General features: G+C 34.4%; 1 protein-coding gene across 3 annotated transcripts; it reads left to right on the top strand.

The window, feature by feature from the left end:
- Window positions 1–306: 306 nt before the first annotated feature.
- On the top strand, window positions 307–11,450 carry LOC136222085 (uncharacterized). Of its 3 annotated transcripts, XM_066009557.1 has the most exons (17): window positions 361–465; window positions 1,480–1,516; window positions 1,604–1,902; window positions 1,986–2,114; window positions 2,210–2,417; window positions 3,688–3,834; window positions 4,477–4,551; window positions 4,902–4,973; window positions 5,411–5,482; window positions 5,800–5,871; window positions 5,983–6,054; window positions 6,694–6,765; window positions 7,521–7,592; window positions 8,808–8,951; window positions 10,181–10,252; window positions 10,492–10,638; window positions 10,986–11,450. In XM_066009557.1, the coding sequence occupies exons 3-17, from the start codon at window positions 1,705–1,707 to the stop codon at window positions 11,168–11,170; spliced, it is 1,737 nt and encodes a 578-aa protein (XP_065865629.1). In that variant the 5' UTR covers window positions 361–465; window positions 1,480–1,516; window positions 1,604–1,704; the 3' UTR covers window positions 11,171–11,450. The 3 variants fall into 3 exon arrangements, with proteins under 3 accessions (XP_065865628.1, XP_065865630.1, XP_065865629.1); XM_066009556.1 differs by lacking the exon at window positions 1,480–1,516 and having other exon boundaries at window positions 307–465; XM_066009558.1 differs by lacking the exons at window positions 1,480–1,516; window positions 5,800–5,871; window positions 5,983–6,054 and having other exon boundaries at window positions 307–465.
- The last annotated feature ends 707 nt before the right edge of the window (window positions 11,451–12,157 follow it).

The following is a 12,157-nucleotide window of genomic DNA, read 5'->3' as shown; positions in this document are numbered from 1 at the left end:
ATTACGCTCCCTAGTTTCTGGTTTTGATAATTAGCAATCATTAATTATTATTTACAAATCAATAAAACAAGCTTTGCGTGTGCTATCCTCAAAAGAAAACCCCGTGAAGTGGGCCCCTATTCTGTGTTAATGGATAAAGCAAAGAGAGTAGGAATATCTAAGCCCCCTCCGGACCCACATTTCCCTCCTCCTTATCTCATCTTTTGTTTTGTTTTTCAGTGCACCTAAACCTCTATCCTACCTTCCGTCCCTTCCCTACTCATTCCAACGTGTCAATCATCAACTGCTTCGGAATCTGGTTCGGTCACAGCTTAGTTACGGAGCCTTAGTTTTTTTTCTATTTCTTTTCAGCATCAGCTTAGCTACGGAGCTCCTCTGTTCTGCTCACAGCCTCTCTCTCTCTCTGTTGATTTTAGTGATCGGAGAGTTCGATACCTATCTGTTACCATAATCGATCATGGCAAGGTACTGATGGAGGATCAATTTTTCATTTTCCTTTTTTATTGTTTCTTGTTTTGTGTTTTCCTCTTGTCTGCTTGTTGCCTCGGAATATGATTTCCATGAAAATGATCTGACCAAATCTTCTTCTCATGATATTCTTCTTACATGCATATATGTGTGTTGGTTGGATTATGAAGAAGAAAACTAAATTATCTATCTTCTAAAAAAAATTTGTTGGGTTCTTGTCAAAGATTTTTACTTTTTTTTTTCTTTAATACTGTTTGACTCTTTTGGGATAAATTTTTAGTCATCTGTTTCGGTAAAAGTTGCCTTCTTTGATGTTTTTTTTTTTTTTTTAAGTTTCCTGTTTTGCCTTTGCTTACTGTTTTCTTTTTGTTGCTGAGAAAATTTGAAGTGTAGTTTTGAAAATGTGAATTTGGTATTTTTGAGGATATGATATATTTGGAGTGCTCACAGATAGCAAAAATGTATCTATATGCTAGTTATTTTGTGATATTGTTGTTATTATTATTATAATTATTGTAGAAGTATGGAACTGAAAATGTTCAAGTTCCATTTTTTTTTTTTTTTTTTTTTTTTTTTTGTAAACATAACTGGATTTATTTTATTATTTCTATAGAACTTCTGGAAAGATGGCTTTCATATAGTTTTCTTAATTTTCTATTCGGAACTCCCGATGGTTCATTTTATGTGATTAGGCTTGGTATTAAGGAGAGTGGATGGGTAGTAATCTTCTTGATAAGTTGCACATAGTGTTCATCTGTAAAAGTGTCCAGGCTGTATAATGACATTAATTTCTAGTTAGGCGGAATGGTTTGGTTAAGTATTTTTACGTTCATTTGGCTAAAAGGAGGATACTATTTATTGTTTTGCACACTTTTGTGCTGTTTTGATATAACAAGTGCCTCCTGTAGCTCAAGCGTTGTTGGTTTTACAGAGCATTTCATTTGCTTAGGTAGTTTAATTGGCATTGTGATGATTTGTAATAAAAGCTTTTATGCTTGCACTTTTTCACAGAATATGGTGTGAAACGCCATCATCAGAAAACATTTGGGTATTTCAGGCTTCTTCAATGAGAATTAGCTATTCTATACTTAATAAAGTATGCTAATGTTTATTGGATTTTTTCTAATTTTTACAGGGTGGAGTAGATAGTACATATCTATTTTAGGAAAGTCGATGGATTAGGGCAGCGTTCTCCAGCAAATTTTATGACGTAACTGATTACAAGATATTTTCTCAATGGGAGGAGCCTGTTCAAGGAAGAGAGATCAGTTGGACAATGAAGATAATTTGCAACGAGGGATTTCTGGAAGATATAGCAAAAGTGCAAGCTCAAAGTGGTTAGCTACTTCATTTTCTAGACCTGCCTATGAACTGCAGCGAGGGAATCAGAGATGTCCAACTCTCATGGAATTGTGCATCAAAAAGATTTCTGAGGTATGTTCTGCACAATGCTATATGAGGATCCCCTAATTTTTTTTCCAGAGAGAATGATTGCTTTAAGTTTTCATGTAACACAGGACTTGGACAAATATAGCTCATTCTCAATGCTTCCAAGAGATATTACTCAGCAGATTTTCAATGAATTGGTCTCTTCTCAACGATTGACTGATGCTTCTCTTGAAGCTTTTCGAGATTGTGCTCTCCAGGTAATTTCTAGTGGGTCTTTTGTCAAATTCTTTTAAGATCATTGTCATTGTTTGATTATTGATTGTTGCATGTGTTGATATGCTTGTGGGTTTAGGATCTTCACTTGGGAGAATGTCCTGGAGTTAACAATAGTTGGATGGATGTTATATCTTCTCAAGGGATATCTTTACTTTCTGTGGATCTTTCTGGTTCAGATGTCACTGATTCTGGACTGACTCAACTAAACGATTGCACAAATCTACAAGCTTTAAATTTTAATTATTGTGACCAGATTTCAGATGTTGGACTTAATCACATCCGTGGTAATCTTCTATTTTCTTTGCTTTCTGTTATCCTAGTTATACAGTAAAAGAGACTACATTGATGATGCAAGCTAATTAACTGAACCTGTTGCAAGTTATAGGGCCAAGTCAGGAGTAATTACTAATAGTAATTAATTGATAACACACAAGAGGGAAGCATAATAGTAAGTGAGAAATTGGAATCGTAAAAGACACAAGTTATTGTTATATTATGCAATGCTACAATTCTGGACCTAAGACAGTTAGGAATATAGGGGAATCTGTTAGCTTGCTCTACATGCTGGAAAATATGTCTTTTAGCCAGTAAACCTCTGTAATTAAGAGGAATCCAAATTTAACTCTTAGCATTGACATTAAAATTTTATTTTGTGTGTAGTACTCTTGGTATATCACATGTATTTTTGGGTGCACTGAACATGTCCGTTGGTTTCAATTCTCATGCAAATTAATTTTGTATTGCTTGCTCAATTTTCTTTCCACTCTCCATTCAGCAAGACTACTCTATGCATTAGTAGATTCTGCATTCTGTTAATATAGGAAAATTATACCACTCAGATAGGACTGTGATCTCAGTTTGTGTTTTTCATTATCAAGGATTAAGAAATGAAGTTTCGGGAGGTCTAAAAGTATGAATCATTGAAATGAAATCTGGTTGTGCTTGCTTGATAAGTCTTCTTCCATGCTCAGTGATGTTCCAGGGTTAATGAAGTTTCGTATCCAAAAGAGAGTTATATGTCGAAAAAGGACTTATTGCTGATTGCAATAGGTTGATATTATGGATTAGTTGAGTTCCCAAACATAGTGTGGCTTGGTGATGCATTTGGCCCTTTAAACTAATTAAATTTGAAAGATGCTAAATTAATTAGCTTAATTTCCTTAAATGAAAATGAGTTATCTGGTTGATTCTCTTGTATCTGATTGGCTTCAGGAGAATTGGAAAGCTGTTTATATCTTATCTGATACATGTGTTCACTGACGTGGGACTTGAGAAGCAGAGAGTCTGCTCTCTTTCAAATCTTTATTTAAATGAATTTTGAGCATTACCAACTCTTCCATTTATGCTAATTAGATAGTTGCTTCTCTATTGAGGAGATGATAAGTTCTCCTAACTGAGATACTATCCCAACTCTTTTTCATGCAACTAGTTTTCTTGTCTCCGCTGAACTGTTCTTACCTTTCTACTTATTTCCCCTCTTTTCTTTCTATTGCAATGAGCATGCAGCAATGCTTGGGATTAATTTTTGTAATATTGCTTTTGCAAATAATACAGGCCTCTCACACTTGTCAAGTTTAAGTTTTAGAAGAAACAATTCTATCACGTCACAAGGAATGAGTGCCTTCACAAGTTTAGTCAACTTGGTAAAATTGGATCTAGAGAGATGTCCTGGCATTGGTGGCGGACTTGTCCATCTTAAAGGTATTTTTCACCTTTAAAAAGCTCTAATCAGTACACTTGGATCCTTTCCAATGTAATTTTATTGTATTTTGGTTCCTTGTTCATGGGGAATGACTTGCTTGCCAAATATATAGATCACATTTAACTGGGATGGAACAAAGATTGCTAAATGCGTTCATTTCTATGTTTTTATCAAGTGACGTATAAAATTTCATTGGTCCACTGGTTTCATTCTCCACAAAGCAGCAGTAGAACTGTGTTTTCTTGCCTAAAATGCAGAAAGGCTCTCAAAATGCAGATAAACACGGGCATTATGTGCCTATTGGTGCGGATCACAGTGATTATTTTTAGAATTTTATAATTATGCTGTCTGTTGATATGTTGAAAGATATTTGGGTTAGAGTCTTGGAATTTCATTTTTTAAATCTCTGTATGCATTTGTTTGTGGAGAAAAGACACATTTGCAGTGGGTATCCATGCATCTGCAAGTATTTCTGTAGAATTATTTAATCAAGTTAGTCTTGTGTATGCATATGGTCCGAAGTTTATTTGAAGAAATTGGAAGGCTTGTTTTGGAGCTTTAAAGTTGGGATATTGCCTAAAGGGAAACGTGTGAGTAATTTATTCCTTGACTAAGCTTTACCACATCTCTTTTTCTTGTAGGTCTATCAAAGTTGGAGTCTCTTAATATCAAGTGGTGCAACTGCGTAACAGATGCTGATATAAAGCATCTCTCAGGTAATATGCCTTTTCTTCCCAGTTTCAGAAAATAAAAAGAACATAGACACTAGAGGGTCAGTTGTTGGTTTAGCCAGATCAAGAGAATTATTTCGCTGCACTTTGACTCGAATTGACCATTCCTCAAATTTAAGACTTGGAATTATTTATTGCTTATATACATCAACTTTTGAGGTGATCAATGCGAGACATGCCAATAACATAAATAGGGTTTGAAAAAAGAAAGCACAATGTTGGTTTGTCATCTTCATTGAGATATATTCTTGTGGAATATATGAACCTATCAATTTCAAGTGTTATCTAATGAAATTTCTAGTATCACATTGAATTGCTCATTCAATTTTCTTCAGGCTTGACAAACTTGAAAGGATTACAAATTTCTTGCAGCAAGGTTACAGATTTAGGTATTTCTTATTTGAAAGGTACTATTCTCTCTCTCTCTCTCTCTCTCTCTCTCTCTCGTGTTTTTACTGTATATTATGCTAATATATATTTTATGCCATAATCATAAAACTGAACTGTTTTATGTTCTTCTTCTTAAGTGCGACAATTATTTATTTGGCACAAGTCTTAAACTTGGTTTAACACTTTAACTTGATATTTTCATGGCCTTTCAAATCTACATTATCCAATGTAAGCTATTTAATAGGTGTATTGTTTGGGGGAGTCACTGCCCTATTGTTTATATGGTACTTAATGCTGGAACAAGAGAGGTCCTTGATCAATAATATGTTTTGTGCATTACCATATTTGCCCTTCAGCTGTTTGACCGAGGACCATCTAAGCCTCCTTTTATTTGATTTTTAGTTCCTTGCATCGATAAAAGGAAAAGGGGTTGATTACTGGTTATGTGTTTCAGGGCTGCATAAGCTTAATCTATTGAATTTGGAGGGGTGCCCAGTTACAGCTTCATGCTTGGATTCTCTCTCAGGTTTGCAATCCATTTAGCTTCTTAAGATTTCAATTGGTTCCAACACCTCTTATCGTTAGTATCATTTTCAATTATTTGTAATTTTAAAGATGACCTTGCATTTGGTTCTGGATATCACAATTATGCTTAGTAGGCTTGGTTTCCCAATAATTGGTAGTATGATGGGATCTATGGGAACATATATGATATCATTTGGGTTGAATGTCTGTTTGCAGGCATGGTTCTAAAAGTTAGCAAAAACCATCATGATTATGTAAACAAAATCTGTTCAAACTTTGCAGAAGGTTAGGTTTGACCAGATTTCTATATTTGTGCAGCTGTTACTGCTCTTCTGTATCTGAATCTCAGTAGATGTCATCTTTCTGATGATGGATGTGAGGGTTTTTCTAGTAAGTATAAGTCGCATAATTTGCTTATATCTTGTAGTGTGTTGAAGTAGTGTTTCATGCTTGCCGACACTCTAGACATGTAACTATTTTGTGCTTTCTTGTCTTCCATAGAGCTTGGAAAGCTAAAGGTCTTAAATCTGGGTTTCAATGACATATCAGATGCATGTTTGGTGCACCTGAAAGGTAGCATCTCTGTTACTCTTACTTCATTTCTTGTCCAGTCTGTAGGTCATAATTCTTTCTAATTTCCCATTTATTTTAGATAACATTTCTAGGTGTCCAATCAATGACATTGTTGAGAGATGCCCAAAGTGTTGGGGAGATCATTTAGAGGAAAAGCTGACAATTACTTCCAAAATTATTATGCCTAAAAAGAAGTGATTGATTTACCATGGTGGAATTTGAGAGTTCCTTGTTTGTTCCTTCAAAAATAGGAGCAGCCTTAATTTAAAAGCATAATCCTCTTTCCTTATAAGGCTCTGAATTTCTTCTTTCCATTTCTTTTTTTTTTCTGTGGGTAAGCTATGCCTCTAATCTATTCCCTTGAATTTCATGTGCTTGAAAAAATGTTGGTGCTATATCGTTATTGGAGGCTTTGGAATATACTCGGTTGTTTTATTGTTGTGCTTCTGAATAATAGCAAGTGCATAACAGAATGTCTAATTTGCTATGTTAAGTTTTTCAAGCATGTTTAACTTGTATGAAATAATTATAATTCAATGTTTGATGATTTGGAAACTCAAAATTGGTTTGTGTACTAAATTGTTGACAAATAAATATTTTCTACGAACGACTTATTTTTTATTTATCTATTTTGAGCAGGTTTGACCAATTTGGAGAGCTTGAACTTGGATTCATGTAGAATTGACGATGAAGGATTGGCTAATTTGACAGGTCAGTTTTTGTGTTGCCTCTGAACTTTTCCAAATGTTCTTACTTAATTTGTTTTTTTCATTTTTAATTTCTTGTCGTTAAAAGGTGTATGTCATACAAAGGTCGTGCACTGCTGCACAGATTAAACATCAAAACATTGTATGTCTGAACTGTGTTCACACGACACAAAAGTCAAGCATATTGTTGTTTTATGCTTTTCTTGTATGAGGATGGGTGGGTTTACAGTTGAATTCACATGTAGACAAAATTGCTATTCTGTTCTATTTGACCTATGAAGTTTTAGGTTGAGATAAATGATGAAGCAAAGCAGACTTGATTCTGTCTTTGTGCTTTAAATGTTTTAATTTCTTCCATTGCAAACAATAGGCTTTCAAGAAAAAAAATTGGGAGTCATGATTCCAAGTTTTTAAGGGCCAAAGATAGGGTTAAAAAAATGTTGTTGTCTAGATTCCAGGGTAAGAATGCAAGTTCTTATGATGTGATGCCTGTAAGATGCATTAGATTAGAACTGTTGTGAGGGAACAAATTGATGAAGAAAATACTTAAGATGGAGGCAGGTTTGGAAAAAGCTGTGTCGATGCATTCTCCAAGATTTTGCATCCACTAGGCCAATCTTATATATGCAACTCTTGTGCTTTGTGTTTTCAGTATGGAATTGATGTTACTTGTGGTGTACATGATGATTTGTGTGTTTTTTTCCCTTTCTCCTTCTGTCAACAACAGTGCTAACATCGCAATATTGTTTCTTTCCTTAGGCCTTCGACGTTTGAAATGTTTAGTGTTGTCAGATACTGAAGTTGGAAGTAGTGGACTCCGCCACATATCTGGTTAGAAATCTGCTTCCTACTTACAAATGATATTTATAATCAGTTCAAATATATGTTATTTTTGCCTTTACTGATTGGGGGTACAGATTTAGTTCTTTCCATATAAACCAGTTCTTGAATTTCTGTAGCTTTCTTGTTGATGTTAGACAGTCCCTCTAAAAATGGTTTCTATAGAGTTTTAAAGTTATTGGTTTTGTTCAGCCACTTTATTTTGAATAATAGTTTCTATGTGGCACATTATACACAGTCATCTCAATTCCCAATGCATTTCTTAGAAACTTAGTTGGACAAGATGCTTCTTTTCTCCCATATAGTTACATGGTAGTAAATTAAAGTTGATTGCACCTATTTGTTATGATAAAGGATATTAAATTATTGACTTTTTGCCCTAAAAAATATCTTAATTATCTTCTTTCTGTTTACCAATAAATAAAAAATATAATTTTTTTAGACAATGGATGAGATAAATTATTGTTATCAGTGTTTGAAATACATAGAAATGGCATTTCTTTGGCTTATTAATTTAATTTAGTAGGTTTCCCACTTAAATATTTTTTCTGTCAAAATAATTATGGATGAAAATGATATCATGCTGAGACTACATAGAAATCACATTTCTTTGGCTTATTAAGGTATAGTAGATTTCCTGCCTAAATATTGTTTTTAACTCACTTTTTAAAATATTCCAAGAGGTTGCTCTAGTTATGTATAAATGCTATGAAACTTACTTTTATCAACCCTCGGCCTTCGAAACATAGGTCATGTAGGTCATATGAAGATTGTTGATATATTACAGTAAGCATTTGAATAGATATTTTATATTAGATATTGTCTGTGGAACCATTTGAACTAAAAGCTTAAGCTGATAGTTAAAGGTCCACTTCATATTAATATCTGACAGATATAATACTCCATCTACCTTTAAATTCTAGTTAGCTTTTCTAAATATTGTTTATTCATCTTTCCAGTGCTGCTGTCCAAAAACTGTTATATGGTATCTATCTTACTTATGCAACAATTGAAAAAATAACTAGAAAATTAGATATTTGGCATCAATTATTTATTCACATCATATGCTGGCTCAGAAAACAAAAGCAAGTAAAGAAGATAATCAAACAGCTCTTATCATATTACCTCTCCTTGTTTCCTGTTATGAACTTGTGGTTTATAGACCCTGTACATCCAACATGATCATTAGTGGTTTGTTCTTTTTAGGTTTGACCAATTTGGAGAGTATAAATTTGTCCTTCACAATGATTACGGATGGTGGCGTAAGAAAATTATCTGGATTGTCATCTCTGAAATCACTTAATTTGGATGCTCGCCAAATTACAGATAGTGGACTTGCAGCCTTAACAAGTAAGTGTAGTGTGGAGATGGTACCTATAGATTTTTTATTTCCTGGCATGATTGATTCATTTATAGTTTCTTCTAGCTTTCGTTTTTATTTCTCCCAATTCAAGAGGGTTTTTTGGCGTATGTTTAAGATATTAATATTCGGGCAACACGTTTTTCTGTTGCGATGCGACCTTTCTTCTCCCTTTTGCTTCTGTGGTAAACAAATCTAGTGTGGGCTTATAACAGTTCTCAAATCTGCACAAAATCTATGCATATCTTTTTGCAAAATGTAAATTAAATAATTGGTTGCTGATGGGTATCAGCTGCAATTCTTCAGAGGCTCATTATTATGCTGTTGGTGAAAAAATCTCTCAACTGAATTAATCACTCATGTTTCACAATTCTTTTAAATGTCCGTGTCTGATATTGGCATCGACAGAGGTGGTTGCTTTACTGGAGTGGAGTCGTTGCAGTTCCATATGTAATAAATGAAGTGGATCTACCTCTGTTAAAAAGGTGGTTTTATGGAGTTGGAGAGCATTGACCTTGGTGACAACACTTTCGATAGGGAGAATAATTATATGCACCCTTCGCATCCATATCAATTTGTATTATGTTGGATTATTCTCTTAGTATGACGTTGTCGACTTGAGAAGGCCAATTTATTGGCTTAAAGACGAGAAGTAATCAATTTTGAGGAAATGTATTGATTGAATGGTTCTAGCCTCTGGAGCTCCCTGCCCCCCGAATTTTAAATGAATATTCTATTTGTGCACAGTTTTTGTTTTTAACTCCTGAGAGTTGAGGAGCTACTTGAATTTTATTTGATGTTACCGATTAATGAGAGAAAACTGACTAAGGTGGTTTGGCCCTGTGAGACGTAGAGCGCTTGATGCGCCGGTTAGGAGAACCGAAGAGTGGCAAGGGGATGTAGTGGTGAGGGGTAGGGGAAGACCTAAGCAAACTTGGAGGAGGGTGATCGAGAGTGATATGAGTTTACTGGGAATTGAGGAAAATATGGTAGTGGATAGGACGGAGTGGAGGGAGCGAATTTGTGTCGCTGACACGACTTGATTTCACGGTTTTATACGATGGTTCATGTTAGCCGATCCCGAATCATTTCGGGACTAAGGCTTTGTTGTTGTTGTTGTTGTTACCGATTAATCATTTTTGAATTAACTGTTTAGTACTAGAATATTCTTTACTATTCTGATTACTAAATGCATTCAGCTTGCTGTGTTGCTTTGCAGGTTTGACTGGATTGACCCATCTTGATCTATTTGGGGCTCGTATTACAGATTCTGGAACTAACTATTTGCGGAGTATGTTATATTAACTTTTTCTTATGGAAGTTCTGATAAAGATATTAATATATTATTGATAATAAGCCTTGTTAATGATACAAAATCTTGTTTAAATGCTTCATTTGTGACACTGCTAGGATCATGTTTAGCTTTAATAGTTTTTTAGTTGGATCAGTGCTTTCTTTTAATAAAAGAATCATGTCTCCCTCCTATTTTAATACTAATTGTTTTTTTTTTTTTAATTTGTTCTTGAGTAGATTTTAAGAAGCTGCAGTCTTTGGAAATATGTGGTGGAGGATTGACCGATGCTGGCATAAGGAACATTAAAGATCTGTCATCCCTGTCCCTACTCAATTTGTCACAGAACTGCAATCTAACTGACAAATCGTTGGAATTGATATCTGGTAAAATATCTAAAGCTCGTAGGTTTAAATAAATCCCATTGCTTCATCTGCCTGTATATTCACAACTCATTCGCCCCGTTCACATGGTTGATATTCCAAGAAACATGGTCTACATATACAAGGTTTAACCTTTTATGACTAAAGATCTTTCTATTTCTATTTTGACATATTGAGCTCTTGATCCCTTGTAAATTTACACATTGAACCGTTTTTTGAAGGGCTCAATTAGGTTGTTCAATGTGTAAGATTTATATATATAGTCAGCTGTCTACTAGTTTCTGATATACTTGTACAAGCTTACAGTTTTTATGCAATACATATAATCAGTGTGGCACATGCATATGCAGGCTTGACGGGATTGGTGTCGTTGAACGTGTCAAATTCTCGCATAACAAGTGCAGGGTTGCAGCATCTGAAGCCGCTGAAGAATTTGAAGTCGTTGACCCTGGAGTCGTGCAAAGTGACAGCTAATGACATAAAGAAGCTTCAATCAACTTTCCTCCCTCAACTAGTGAGCTTCCGGCCGGAGTAGTTGAGAAGGTGAAGTATGTTAATTATGTAAATAGGCATGAAAGACGTACCTGGTGTTTGAAATGAACAAAATAATAGCAGCAAATGCACACACAAATGATGTAGATATGGGTGTTGGTTGTGTTGTGTTTGATTTTGGCATGGAAGGAAACTGTAGATAAGCTTCCATGGCAAAGTCTCTACTCTACTCTAGGATGATAATTTAGAAAAGGGAAATGCAAGACAAGAACAATGTTTGTTTATATTTATTCCTCTTGTTATGCAGATTTTATATTTGACCCCATCAATCTTAAGCAATTGATTTGAGGGTTTCATATAATTATGATTTGTAACATTCAAGCCATTTTAATTGGTGGTTGCTAATGTAAATGGTCTATAAAAAGCACTGACGATACTATGCCATAAAAATAAATCCTTACAGAGAAATTCAAGTCTGATGCTTGCCAGTAATAGTATCGTCCACGTCTAATCTAACATACAAATTCGAGACAAATTCAACACAAATTATACTATCGTCATAACTATAACAACATGAATTCGTGTCATTAGAGTAATCTTTAATGCAAACAATCTCTAATGTGTAAGATTTATATATACAGTCAGCTGTCTAATAGTTATCATCTTGTAAATGCATCATTTAGTACTATAAAATATTTAAAATGGTGGATGAATAGGTCTACAAATATCACCTTGAATATGTTCTTAGGGGAATCAGTTCCAAAGAACATAGGAAATCAGTTCCAATTTTACTTGGTAACAGTCTGACAATCAATTTATATTGAGAATAATAAGCACTTAGGGGAATCAGTTCCAAAGAACATAGGAAATCAGTTCCAATTTTACTTGGTAACAGTCTGACAATCAATTTATATTGAGAATAATAAGCACGTGAGAAATTTAGGCCCTGTTTGAGAATTAGCTGTTAGCTGATTACATTAGCTGATTTTTGAAGTGTAGATCTGTTTGGTAAAAATTAGCTGATTGATAA

This window comes from Euphorbia lathyris, chromosome 3 (assembly GCF_963576675.1).
Source record: "Euphorbia lathyris chromosome 3, ddEupLath1.1, whole genome shotgun sequence".
Lineage (NCBI taxonomy): Eukaryota > Viridiplantae > Streptophyta > Magnoliopsida > Malpighiales > Euphorbiaceae > Euphorbia > Euphorbia lathyris.
The sequence above is the reverse complement of the archived record's forward strand: the minus strand, read 5'-3'. Positions and strand labels throughout refer to the sequence as shown.